Source organism: Ostrea edulis, chromosome 3, assembly GCF_947568905.1.
Source record: "Ostrea edulis chromosome 3, xbOstEdul1.1, whole genome shotgun sequence".
Lineage (NCBI taxonomy): Eukaryota > Metazoa > Mollusca > Bivalvia > Ostreida > Ostreidae > Ostrea > Ostrea edulis.
The window spans coordinates 43,108,139-43,122,936 of NC_079166.1; the positions used below are offsets into that span (position 1 = coordinate 43,108,139).

At 34.7% G+C, this 14,798-nt stretch overlaps 1 protein-coding gene across 3 annotated transcripts in view; it reads right to left on the reverse strand.

The window, feature by feature from the left end:
- LOC125674359 (ralBP1-associated Eps domain-containing protein 1-like) overlaps positions 1–14,798 on the reverse strand; it is a 36,955-nt gene that overhangs the window by 12,803 nt on the left and 9,354 nt on the right. For 2 of the 3 annotated variants that reach the window (XM_048911491.2, XM_048911490.2), the window contains exons 3-13: positions 14,604–14,648; positions 13,301–13,343; positions 9,903–10,074; positions 7,354–7,717; positions 6,143–6,322; positions 5,984–6,047; positions 5,568–5,713; positions 4,580–4,779; positions 4,240–4,315; positions 2,729–2,929; positions 1,593–1,733 (exon numbers count right to left, since the gene is read on the reverse strand). In XM_048911491.2, coding sequence (XP_048767448.2) covers positions 1,593–1,733; positions 2,729–2,929; positions 4,240–4,315; positions 4,580–4,779; positions 5,568–5,713; positions 5,984–6,047; positions 6,143–6,322; positions 7,354–7,717; positions 9,903–10,074; positions 13,301–13,343; positions 14,604–14,648 — 1,632 coding nt within the window. The remainder of the gene's footprint in view (positions 1–1,592; positions 1,734–2,728; positions 2,930–4,239; positions 4,316–4,579; positions 4,780–5,567; positions 5,714–5,983; positions 6,048–6,142; positions 6,323–7,353; positions 7,718–9,902; positions 10,075–13,300; positions 13,344–14,603; positions 14,649–14,798) is intronic. The other variant, XM_048911492.2, reaches the window with a different exon arrangement.

A 14,798-nucleotide genomic window follows, 5' to 3' on the forward strand; every position in this document is an offset into this window, starting at 1 on the left:
AGCACTTACTGTTCAAAAGTTATTAGCAAGGTAAAAGTTTCCGACAGAATTACAGACAGAACAAAAACAATATGCCCCCTGATCTTCAATTTCGGGGGCATAAAAATCTGAAGACAAAGAGAAAGAAAAGAAAGACAAAATACTAGCATGTTTCCTTAAACATTTATGAAAAAGCTTTTGATGGAACTAGAGCTGTATCCCAAAGTAAAACTATAATACTAAAATACTAGAATCCTGTGATATGAAATTATTGTTAATAGCCTTGAGAAATTTCTAAAGCAAGGTTTTATACGAAATATTTACACCGTACCAGGTGTATACAAGATGCTTTATAGTTGGTGAATTAAAAGGTCAAGGTCATCACTATGTAACAACTAAAGGTCAAGGTAATTACTATGTAAACGCTTAAGGTTAAGGTCATTCATCATGGTCAAATTCACCACAGTTAATTATGGCAATGCTTAGGGGTGTTGTTTCATGAACTCTCCATCTATTGTATGTTACTATTTTTTTTCTTTTTTTTTTTAATTCCTAACCTTAAAAAAAAAAGATTCATAACCTGACAAACTTTCTAGGCATTACCAGGTGTTTTTCATTGTAATTTAGAACTAACAATGCAATAAATAAGTCATTGCATTGTCAGCATCTCTGTATTCGGAGATGACACATCATATAGACTTATAGACCGATCTCTAATTACTAGAAATAAGTCTGTTTGTTTTATGTACATATACATAAACGCACTCTTATGTATGAAATAATCACGGACTGCCCACTTACCCCAGGGTAATATTACACTGCCTGTGATCTGAAAGACTCATACAGTAAGTGTAATTATATTTCAGAGAGGCTGTTGTAAATAATCCATATAAAATACAGGCTAAACACAGGAAATCATCATTAAAGACCTCAGGAAATGAATTATCTATATCCTCTGATATAAGCACATTCACAATCTGTGTTGTTGGGGTTTTTAACGATGAATCCTCTAGGCCAGGGATACCAGTCAATCTTTATCGATATATATACAAACACCCTAAAATCACAATTTTCCTTATTCAGAAAAAAAATATTTTCCTTGTTTGCTGAGGATGAAATATTTTCATGTGAATTTCATGTCACATTCTGTCATATCTGGAAACCTGGCACGTCTATACATCTTTATATGGGAGCAAAATCTATAAATATTTTATTTTCTAGCTAGATAGGAAAATGTCCTTTTTAGGAAAAAATTCATTCTTAAAAGTATCATTTCTCTGGATCAAGCAGGAATAAATTTTTTGCACAAATGACTTTCTGCTGTAATCCTACTTGTAAACAAAATTTAAAGTTTCTCCCAATTAGCTTATTTGTACCAGAAAAGCTGAGAATAAGGCGAATTTGTGATTATCAGATATATAGATTTAATTCTTTGTTTGTGAAAACCAATCAATGCATTTTATAAAATCTACCCTACATACTGAATAGGGAAAACATTTTTATGACTTTTTTTCCCCTCCCATTTCTACTTCTATGTGTTCCAAATATTGTAGCAAACAAAGCAAAAATTGTATTGTCCTGAAAAATAAATGCAGTTAATCTGTCTTAAATACCTTTGCTGGCATCCATGGACATGCTCCTACCCTGGGGCCGTGGCGGGGGTACCGGTGGCTCCTGTTCAGCGCCTCCTTCTGTGTTCTCACCGTGACTAGAGGTGGGGGCGGGGAGCAACAGACCGGTAATATTACCTGGAACTAACAGACAGAAACCAAAAGTGTAAATTGAACACAAATTCCCATAAATGAAATACATACAACACACTAAAACGATACTTACAGGACCTCGTAACTGTTGAAATGACCAACAAATTATTGTAAGGTCAACGAGTAGTGTAAGTTCACCGTGATTCAAGGGCCTCAGGCACCATGGATTGTATATGAACATTTGAAAACTTTTTCATATTTTACTAACAAAATTGAATCTATACTATATGAAGTTGCTTGCATTCTTATCTTATGAAATGAATCCCAACCAGAATTTGAAAAATCTATTCTACATGTATCCATTCAGAAATTTGGACCACTATTCTGGCCCCACTTTGACCAGCAGGGCCATTGTATGTAAAATTCTGAATGTACAATATGAATGGTTGTTTAACTTTGCAAATAAATTTCACAGAGTGTAACCGATCTAATTTTTAAAATATTCCTTAACTTTGTAGAAAAAAATCCTGATTCTTCCAATGAGATCACAATTTGAACAAACTAAAATCTCCTTATCCACTTGAAAGGGGGGGAGCATGATCTGACATTTGAGGAAAAAAACCTGTCTTTTCATTACCCAAAGATGCTACGTGACTGGTATGGTTAAAAATGTTTTTTTTAGACAGGCAGACTTTGATTTGAAAAGCTTAAAAGCTTACTTTTGTCTTTCAACACAGATGGGTTAAAACCCTTATCAATTACACAATCTGTTTTTAAGATGTAAACATATTCTTGTTTTCAATTCTAGTTCAGAAGAAGAGGTACATGAACAGCATATATATAATTTTAATTTCATACTATTGTCAAAAATATCATTCACTATAGTATTCAGAACATTTTAATCATATGAATATATAAAATTGATTTCATAGCTAATTATAGGATGCCAAAAGGAAATGCATGCATCAGTAGCATGCATGAATGCAGTATAACATTGGTGTTGTGATCTCCTTGAACCCAATGGTCATCATTTTGACCTCCTATACCTGGACCCAAACTTTTGGGTGGAACTGGTCGAGGTCGGCTGGATACAGGGGGAGGAACCGCCTGCGTACTCCCTGTAATAATCTCATCATCCCCAGTTAGGAGATCAATTTCATTCTGAGAGGAACTCAGATGGGATTCGGTATTTGCTCGGGTTTTTTTCATGCTGGATTCTGATTGGTCTATATGTGGCGGAGCAGGTTCTGTAAACATACAATGTTTTACATACAACAACCAAGGAGTCATGCAACAAACTGAGAATAAACCAGGAAAACAAAATCACCATGGAAACTACTAAGGATGCAGATCTCAACAGGATATGAAGTTTTTTATGAATAAACCTGGAATGGTTCATCATAGCAGGCAATTTTATCTACAGTACTTTAAGGAGAAATAACACCATGTCACAATAGTTCGAAAGAAAGTTTGTAACAAATGTATAAATATAAAATATCAATTCATATTCCTTCAGAAAATTGTTATCCATGTGGATTAAAGTTTCAGACTGCCAATCAGTGGAACAGGGGTTATAGATAAAATTTGAAAGTTTTTAATGAAGGAGGTAAATTTTAAGAAATTTCACCCCCATAAGAATTTTATGCATTTCTGATACTTTACATTCATTACAATTTTTCTCAAAGTGATATTTCTCCTTAAAAGCATTCCCCGATACCATTCTGTCCATGAATCTTCTACAGTAAGGATAATAGGTAAAAGCCTAGGGGTATGCAACTAGCATCCATCCACTAATGCATGCTTAATGATAAAGAAAGGAATGAAGACATGCAGCATTTTCATACTTAATCATGCTAAACATGCTGCTTGCAGAAGTATCGAGTATTAAAAAAAAATACTTAATTTTCAGATTTTTACAAAAGCTCATTTTAAAATGCAGTTAGTGGCAATTTATGGATATTTTTATCTACAAAGAGATGACAATAACAATTACAGAAGAATATAATTTTTAATCTACATCACATATTGAAATATTGTAAATGAATTTTACATGGATATTCATAATTAATTCTATTGGTCAAACATGAGGGTTATGACTACCAGGAACAGCTCAATTTTCCTCTTTTGGAGGGGATGGGCAACGATTCTCTGTGACATAACTCAGCATGGTGTCTACTTCTCAATGCTATCTCTACCCTATGATCTACGTATCACACATACATAACAGCAGATGTATTGATACATGTTCACCTCTACAAAGGAAACCTCCACTTCTACAGAACTTTATCCTTAAAAGATTTTCTAAAAGCATTCTAGCTTGCAGTACCCACTAAAAACCTTTTCTATACCAATAGATAGCGTACCAAAAGCCAACTTCAAATCTGGCATGCGTTTATTTCTACTATACCTTCTTTGCCTAAAAAAATTGAAAATCAAGAAACTAAATTAAAAGAAAACAAATCAAAGTTTTGAACTGTACTGTACATGCTTTAGTTATTGTTCATAAGTCGCCTAACATAGACTGATTTGAGTGGCTGATGCAGAGAAAGTCACCTACCTGAGTATGCTCGACTTCTCTCATGATGCTGTATTTCTGGTGAGACTCTCATGGGAATGGGATGTGCGATTTTATCCTGACAGAAAAAGTTAAAAACATTAATACCTTACTGTTCAACTTTAACTATGCATCCAACTAAAAAAATCTTTTAAAAATACTCTTGTTTTCTAAAATGATGACCCATTTTACAAACAGCATAATAATAAAGAAAATCCTTTAAAAATTATGTTAACAATCTTTAAATTTAATTCCAACTATACAGATTGCCTACAATTTTTTTTTTTATCATTATTCGAATAAAATACATGTATGAACTTAGAACTAAAGCAAAAATACTTACAGACTCGGACACTGGTACCGAGGCAAAGTTCAATGGTTTAACACTTGGGGATGCAACATCACTAGCAGCATCTGATGAAGCATCTTGTACGATGGGCTCCCATGTCTCCGCCAGAGATTGAGGGTGAGAGGGGGGTGTGTCAGGGGGTGTGGCTCTCTTCAAAGTACCCCCTGTAGGGTGATCAACAGCAAAGGGTTCTTCTGCAAGACATAATATTATCATAAGCTGCTATAACGTATTAGTATGTACAATGATGCATCATTACAATGCATACAACTCATATGCAATCAACAAAATAAAAAGACATTCATTTAATAGCTACTGCAATTCCTTATCAGCAGGTTAATCATTCACTAGCCATTTATGGCTAAAAAGCCAGAAAGTGTATCACCAATGGGATGGTACCCTCACTAATGTATTCTGATTTTTTGCATTGCACCTCATCTAATTAAATAAAGTAATATAAAGATGAACTACCCCCAATACAAAATGTAACTTAAAAGATTTGTGTCTTTCATCATTTGTACAAAAGTCACGATGATATAAAGATATAAGCACAAAAAATCAAACACATTTCTGAGATACTTTGCACAATTTTGTTTTGATTGAAATGTTGGCAAAAATGATTGCAAAAAAAGCAGTATTAGTAGTCAAGGTTTTGGCTTGATGACCAAAAATTTTAAATTATCACAAAACAAATCTGGACTCGTATATTTCTGAGTACAATCCAGGGCTCCATTTTACAAGAGGTCTTGTGACTAAGATCAGTATTTTCCATTAGGTCAATGATGTGTCCATTCACGATCAAACTTTGTGAAAAATACAGATGTATGTACTGATTTTCATAAATTTTTTAAAATGCTGTGCATTTGATTTTGCAAAAAGTGCAGCATTCAATAAATTACAAAAATTCTACAGTATTTTGTAAAATTGTTCAAATCAAATCACTCTTTCTGATCAAAGACAGTGCGTTGGCAGATGTACTCACCATTAGTAAATGAAGTATATGGCATCAGAGAAAATGGCAGTCTGTCGGGTATTTCTATTTCGTGTCTCCGAAGGACCACTAAATGCATAGCAATACAGAACTCCTCCAGAGACAACTCACCATCCCTATTCAGGTCAGACAACTGCCTAAAAAAAAAATCACCTAAAATTCATATCATCTAGTGACATCCTGTTAGCTCTGTTTCAAGTGAAACAACACCAACACATAACCTACACACAATATAACTACAATTAAACTCTAAAATTCTAATTAGCAAAATTCAGATTTCTATACATAAAATGTATCCGGAGAACGTTCCTGTCAATAGTTGAATAAAAATATCCATGAATCTTCAATCTGGCCTGTATTGTCTCAGCAGCAAGAATGCCACGCTTCATGTGTATATCTGTACTTACCATATTTTGGATAGCTCATGAACCTGTAACTTAGACTTCTCAAAAAATTCCTTCGCTACCGCTCCTGTCAGGGAAATATAATGTTCAGCGTAAGTTGTATTGTATCGAATCAACTTGATCGTGATATAACAATTCTGGCACTTTTTTTTTTTTTTTTACCTGTAATAGTTTTGCTCAGATCTGGTTGCATGGTCTTAAATTGTGTGATGTAATACTCTTTCTGGTCATCATTGATGCTCCATATGTCATCCACACTCTCTGGATCAGAACTTATGGATGATGAATCAAATCCAGGTGGTTCCAGATTATAGGGCTTTCTGGATTCTGGTGCTAACAGACCTACAAGCAGACAGCAAAGTTTACTGTACATGCTTCATTATAGCTGCAATAATGTTGCCCTCTTAGATTTGGAGGGGGGGGAGGGGGGGGGACGGGGGACATCACAATAAGGTAAATATCAGAGAGTGCTACATTATTGCAGCTAGCTTCATGATGGCGAAGTCTTAAACTATAAACGTGTTTGCCTAATAGTGGAATTATTGGAAAATCAGCATTGCATGTTGTAATTTTTTGTGTTGATATTCGTCTAGACTCAACATGGATTTGCAGACTGGTGTCTTGCATATAAGTATAAACTTGTAGTTTTTGTTGTGTAACCTCATGCATAAAAAGAGGGTAAACAGTAATGTTTCTTAATCTTAAAATGTTTGTGTTCAAATCCACATATTATGCTACCCAACAGAAAATTTGAATTCAAAATTAAGGAAAGTAAGAATGTTGATACTCTCATGTAGTTACAAGTTAGACACTCACATACAAATCAAGGCTTCTTTAATATCTGTATTACTACACAAGAATCCAAGATAGTGCTTCATTCAAGACAAAGAGCACCTAATGATCCAACTCTGAGCATGGCCTTAGTCTTTGAACTGGCATGAAGGAACATCCCCCCCCCCCTCCTCCTCTAAATAAGACCTTAGTCCTTGACCTGAAAGGAGTTCATCACAACTGTCACTCCCTGGATTTGATTGAGTAATGGTTTCAACCTTCACCCTGACCAAATATCATGTTTGTTATTTTGTTTTCTAGTAGTCAAAAAGTGAAGTCCAGCGTTCAAAGCTGTGGACAGAATAAGTTGGACAAAAACTAATATGCACTTTGATCTTCAACCTCCAAGGAAGAAAAGGACAGTTGAAAAACAAGTGAAAGAAAAGTTTTCAATCATTGATCAGCAGTATCATCAGGTAAGAAAGGAAGATGAGGAGATGAGAACAGATTTTGTAATAGATCCTTTTCTCCATGAAGAGAGAAAAAACTACTGGTAAGTCATGAAAAAAAAATTTGCACACAGGACCAGACAGTTAATATACCTGCATGTTCATCATCCTCAAATAAAGCCCAACCCTCCACAGGATCGTGTGTGGAGTTGGCATTAATTCTGTGGTGGTGATGCCCCGTGTGGATATTGGTGGGGGCAGTCCCTGTTATCACGGTGGGTACACCAGTCTGAAAGGAGTTCATTGCAGCTGGTGCTCCCTGGATTTGATTGGGTAATGGCTTTGCCACTGGGGATACCACATGTCCATGCACACTATTCTGATTGGTTGAGGGAATGCTGTTAGCTGATTGGATGTTGTTCGTGATTGGTGGAGATGATGGTGGGGATTGGGGTGGAGATGTGAATTGTCTGGGGGATGTGGTGTTATTTGGAGATTCCTCTCTGTTCAATACAGCCTGAAAAAGAAGAAATGAAAACTGTACTAACATCAGTAGCTAAAGTTGTTGAATAAAGTAAGACAATTTACCACACAATTGCTAATGACAGGCATGGAGAGGCTTTGTTTTTCTTCATTCCATAGATCAAAAACAACAATGGTAATGTTCTATTAAGGTATTCAATGTACATGTATAATGAAAGGAGACCAAACAACTTTGAATGATTTGTTTATTGTTAAATAATGATGAAAATGAAAAAGTTCAAATTCAAATGACTGGTGAATGATTAGAAGTCAATCTTTTCGCATTTGAAACTTTTAGGAAGAGTTATCTGCCCTTAAAAAAAAAAATTAAAACAAAATAATTTTCTAAAAATATCTGTAGTAAATGACAAATCTTATTTCATACTTTTATAAAATAATTTATAAAAAAAGTTGTGTGCAACTTTTTACCAGGAGATTTGTCTGAAAATACAGCAACTTTTTAAAAGATTTTGATAAAACTGTCTCCTCCTATAGAATTCAACGTAAAATCTGATGTGAAATCAATCAAGCGGTAAATAATGTTTTTTAATTCCTATGGTGGGTTATCTTTATTTAATAAACCCTTCAAATAATACTATGATTATAATAAGAGGCCTATGGTCCACATTGCTCACTTCAGTCACCTTGGCCCATATTAAAAGATTTTCCTATTTATTCACATGTAAAATATGCCAGAAAGCTTTCATGTAAATGTAAACTTTTCTGACCCAGTGGTTCTTGAGAAGATTTTTAAAGATTTTTCACTATATATTTGTATGTAAAACTTTCATCCCCTATTGTGGTCCCACCCTACCCTTTGGGGGACGTGATGTTTACAAACATGAATCGTGCCGGCACTATGTCAGGAAGCTTTTATGTAAATGTAAACTTCTCTGGCCCAATGATTCTTGAGATGAAGATTTTCAAAGATTTTTCCTATATATTTCTATGTAAAACTTTGATCCCCTATTGTGGCCCCACCCTACCCCTGGGGGCAATGATTTTTTAAAAACTTGAATTTGTACTATGTCAGGAAGCTGTCATATACATAATATGTAAATATAAACTTTCCTGGCCCAGTGGTTCTTGAGAAGAAGATTTTTAAATATTTCCACTATATATTTGTATGTAAAAATTTGATCCCCTAGAGTGCCACCCTACCCCCGGGGCCATGGTTTGAACAAACTTGAATATGCACTATGTCAAAAAGCTTTCATGTAAATATAAACTGTTCTAGTCTAGTAGTTCTTGAGAAGATTTTTAAAGATTTTCCCTATATATTTGTATGTAAAACTTTGATTCCCATTGTGGCCCCATCCTACCCCCGGGGGCCATGATTTTAACAAACTTGAATCTGCACTATATCAAGAAGCTTTCGTCTAAATCTGTACTTTCCTGGCCCAGTGGTTCTTGAGAAGAAGATTTTAAAGATTTTCCCCTACATATTTGCATATAAATCTTTTATCCCCTATGGTATCCCCATCCTACCCTCGGGGACCATGGTTTTAACAAACTTGATTCTGACTATGTCAGGAAGTTTTCATATGAATTTCAGCACTTCTAGCCCAGTGGTTCTTGGGAACAAGATTTTTAAATGACTTCACCCTATTTTGGCATTTTTGTGATTATCTCCCCTTTGAAGGGGCAAGGCCCCTCATTTGAACAATCTTGAATTCCCTTCAACCAAGGATGCTCTGTGCCAAGTTTGGTTGAAATTGGCCAAGTGGTTCTGGGGAAGATGAAAATGTGAAAAGTTTATGCTGCTGCCGACGACAACAATGACATCAACTATGGACAATGGACAAATTTCGATCAGAAAAGTTCACTTGAACTTTCAGCTCAGATGAGCTAAAAATTACACCATCCATTTACTAGATATGAATTATGATTTTTATACATTGAATACATTACTACACTGATAATTGTTACACACACACACTACACTTACATACAGGTAGCATATTTGGACAAGTTGAAGATAAATATAGTAAAACTTGTCCAGTACAAACATAGATACAAAAACAGAGGCTATGGCAGTTATGAGGGAAAATAGTGTACATGTATTTCATAATAATTAAAAATATAATACTTCAAAATTCATAAATTCGCTGACATTTTACTTCAACACCTTTATCAGGATAGCATTACAGGATTTCGTCTGGGTCAATGTTTTGGAATACCTGTTGAGTGGTTACTGCCTGGGGTACTGCGTTAGGATTGGGCGCCCCTGAGTCCCGGTCCACCACACCTCTGAACTGCCCTGACTGGGATCGAGTGTGGGATTTTTTGGAAGCAGGAGGAGGTGGTAATTGTCCCACTGTTGGTTGGTTTGAAGCTGACTGCTGTGTGGCCCTGGGGAAAAAAAATCAAAATTCATATTGATTATAAAGAACGAAGTTCACTAACCATATAATTTGGCCCTATTTTTTACCATAAAGTAATGAAATACTACAGAAATTATTGATGCTTATCTAAGAAATAAAGTATGCATTAGGGTAACCTCCATGATTCAGATATAACACTGAAGCATTAGCCGAGGCTTTCATATTGCAATCGTCATTTCAAGACTTAGGAGGTTAACCTAAAACATCCATGAAAACAGGAACTTAATTTCTATTCTACTACGGTTCAGAAATATACAGTTGAACGTTTCCCTATACAGGAACAAAGTAGGCTACATCACAGCGTGAAGCTTCCAAAATGGAATACATACGTTTTGTTGATAAAAAATGATGAGATTGTGGGGTCTACTATGAAAGATATTTCAAGTACATGTATTTGGTTTGATGTTGACAGTGTATATCAATGCAATGTAATTATCTGACCTGATCTGAATACACATTCCAATGAAACTACACATAAGTGGAACAGGATCAAATTGTCTGTGCATTGCCATGTTTGCATACATGTGTATCAATCTTGGAATGCATACAATTGATTTTTTGTTGACGGATAAATATACATTAGTCGTTTTCAAATTTGTTTGTAACATATCAATTTTGATGATAATGAAATAAAATTATCAGTTACAGATTTTATCGTTGCATTAGCAAAAAGCGAAGTGTAAAAATAATAAGTAGGGTTGCGGAAAAGCTATAAGATAGATCTACATTTAAAAGCTGTTTTAAGACAATACCAATGTCTAATCAGGGTGAAGACATGAAACCAATATAGCCTCAATAAGTATTACATTCTAAATAAAAAATGGCCATTTATTGCACCTAGTCCTTGATTACTTCACATATGAACTGTACAAAGGAAAATTTTGTCCCATGCTATATGTGCATTGAAAAATACTTTCACACAGGTTGAAATTCACTTAAAGCCACTTTTCACTACTTTATAGTAAAACATGAATACTAACACATAATTCAAGTTTGACCATTTTAGAATGAAGGCAAACTGAACAAATATGAAACTGGGACAAAAAGTTCCCCTTATGCAGTTAGCAATTCACAGAATCAATTAATTTGGTTCTTCTTTGGGTTTAGAATGAACTCAGAATTACTTAAGGAAACAAAATTCCAGCATATTTTATGTTAATAATTAATCTCCAGCATTCATCCACCTTACAGTCTCAGTAATGATAAGTTAAACATCAAATCATTCATCACATTTAAAACCTGATATCCTAAAACAATTTACTTTGTGGATTCTTAAATTGCTACTTGCCTTAAAACTTAATGAAAGCCTTAATTTGTGATACAAAATGTGACAAAACTTGCTATTAATAGTGTTCCCAGCCCTGTTTTCTCATTACACCACACCACTGATAAATGGTTATTACACTAAAAATAATGATTTCCTATTTCAGCAACATCATTACATGGAAATTCTTATCAACATCTATCACTAAACACAACACCCATAATTAAATGTCTTCATTTCAGAAAAAATAAGGATGTCCTTGGGTTCACAAATTTCCTCGTGTGTTCGCAAATGAATTTCTTACACCTTCATACTACACTTAATGATAATTACTTGTTTTAAATTGAATTCTGTTGATTTCTAACTTAATTGCAGAATCTGATATACTTTAAGACAAAGAGGCCCACAAGCCTTATTGGTCACCCGAGTATAAGTTAACAGTATCATTAGTCTCATGAAATCTATAATAATTTTGCTGTTTTGCATATCTAAGCTAAATTCTAATGTTCAGCATCAGTATAAAACAACTTGTGTTCTTAAAACACAAATGCTCCCAAAAATGCCTATACTGATAAAGACTTTACATAATAAATTATTTTAACACTATATGACTATTTTGGATTCAACCTGGAGCAGAAAGAACCTTGGGGTTGCAAAATTCGCAATTTTGGCACATATCTATCTGCTTTCCTTTGTTTCAATTTAATATCAATAGCATTATAGCTTCAATTTAGTATCAATAGCATTAAAGAAAATGTTATTGAAATGTTTTACACATAAACACTATGTACCAAGTTTGGTCCTGCCCTGGATTCAGAACCTCTACCTGATGATCATGAAAACTACAATTTCTGTAGAGACCTCCCTGCTTTATATGACTAAGCATTTATTTTATTTTTTAACAGATGTATAGTTGTAAGGAAGATTTTTTAAAAATTTGTCAATTTTTGCCCTGCCCCTAAGGCACCTGGGGTGCAGTAGTCTTGAAATTTACAATATCTCCCTTGCCCTAAAGATGCTTCTTACTAAATTTGTAAAGAATGCATTGGAATGGTATTCATCAAGAAGCTAAAAATGTTCAATTGTTAACACAACGACCGATGCAGACCAATAGCAATAGGGCACCTGAGTGACTCGTGTGACCTAAATATTCACTTGGGGTCCCAGACACCGAGTGTTTATAGGGGTAGACAGCAAAAACATACACCAAACTGGATGATTTGTAAATCATCCGGTTTGATCTAGCAATACATGCATCACCACGATCAAGCTCTACAAACAAAGATAAAATATTGTCTCATTCTTCATTAATATATCCCGAGAAGCATTTACCTTCTATTTCTTATTCAACCATTTCTACAATTCATTTTTTTTTCCTACAAAAAATTCATCTTGTAATACCCCTGGAAAGAGTGATGTGATTAAGATTTTCAGACTGTCTGTGTCCAGGCTAGGTACAGATTTCACTACACTGACTTACCCGTCTGTATTGAGACAGGGTACAGATTTCACTACGCTGACTTACCCGTCTGTATTAAGACTGGGTACAGATTTCACTACGCTGTCTTACCTGTCTGTATTGAGACAGGGTACAGATTTCACTACGCTGACTTACCTGTCTGTATTGAGACAGGGTACAGATTTCACTACGCTGACTTACCTGTCTGTATTGAGACAGGGTACAGATTTCACTACGCTGACTTACCTGTCTGTATTGAGACAGAGTACAGATTTCACTACGCTGACTTACCTGTCTGCATTAAGACAGGGTACAGATTTCACTATGCTGACTTACCTGTCTGCATTAAGACTGGGTACAGATTTCACTACGCTGACTTACCTGTCTGTATTGAGACAGGGTACAGATTTCACTACGCTGACTTACCTGTCTGTATTGAGACAGGGTACAGATTTCACTATGCTGACTTACCTGTCTGCGTCTTGAGTGGGTAATGTAGTGTGTAATCTCTTCTCTGAAAACAAAAATACATACAGTCATCTACTCCTGTGTTACTATCTCTACAGGTGAATCAACTGCATCTGTGAATGAACATTACAAAAAAAGAAAGAAAAGAGTTCCCTACTGTAACAGAAAAAGAAGAGAATTCCGGTGATTACATAATAGTGAATATCTTTCATACAACCTGCATATGTTAATTGAAAAGGTGCATTGCATAATCACTCATATGACCAAAACCAGGAAGAATGTTTGGATATATATGGCTTGGAAGTTTAATGTTTACCCTCTGTTTATGGATTGAGCCATTCATTACAATGAAATTGTGTAATCCTGATTAATGCATGTTAGATTTACAATTCAGTATCTGGAGTCCTCTGGTACTTGGTGTGCTTGTAAATAGATTATGGCCTGCCATTGACTCCCGACTTTTAACCACGTAAATAAGATAGTATCAAGTGAGGGAAGTTATTTTTATGCAGTATCTAGTACAAGTGTTCCATGGCCGTCCTAAGTACATTTTACATCTTCCGAAGTACAGTAACATCTTCCGCAGTACATGTACATCTATAACACTTTCATTCCTCTCAATTTCATTGTTTTTCCGCAATGAACATTCTTAAAAAGGAAATAACTGATCCGTTCTGACGATCAAGAGAGGCATTTATGACAGGTACAGACAACAGTAAACATTGAATAATCAAGCCTCATCTCATTATTGATTATTGACATTATTGATTAGCTCCACAGGAAATATTTTTTTTTTTTTTTTTTGCCATTCAGAAGGATTAAATCAAATGCAATTGAATTAAATAGCAAATGTTTCTTTCACTGTTCTACAAATTTTCATCATTATTATAAATCATCATATGAAGATAAATTGTAGTTTTGCTTACTATAGCAATTTTCAAATAGATTTACCCTGATACACTACATTGGCTTCAAGTATCATTTAAACTGGATACTAAAAACTTAAGTACATATTTAATGAGTCAAAACTTATCAATCTGTTGTCATAAGACACACCAAGTCAAGTTTTTCTTCACGTTCATTTGAGCTTAACTTAAATTGTTTTAGACTTTATTTCTGCTTATATGTATTGAACAGGGCAGTTCATCTGCTCTAAATTGGTCATGAAACACATATAAATTCATACACTGTCAATTAAACTTCTTGGCTGTAGGAATCAATAATGGCTACATCAATACAGTTCAAAGATCAAGTACTGCGTGCTCTTGCTCTGAGCAATCTGCAGCTTCTCTGATGAAAAATTTACCTTGGTCAGCAGTTCTTGTAAATTTTGGCAATGGCATGTCTGTTCCTGAAAGAACGAAATAAACATGTGAAAGAGATAAATCAAAAATATGATTGTAAAATATTGTACACAGACGGTAGAGTCATCAAAATTTATTTAATTTCATTTTCAGAGATCATTACCATCAAGCAAGCAAGAAACTTTTATGCTGGAACA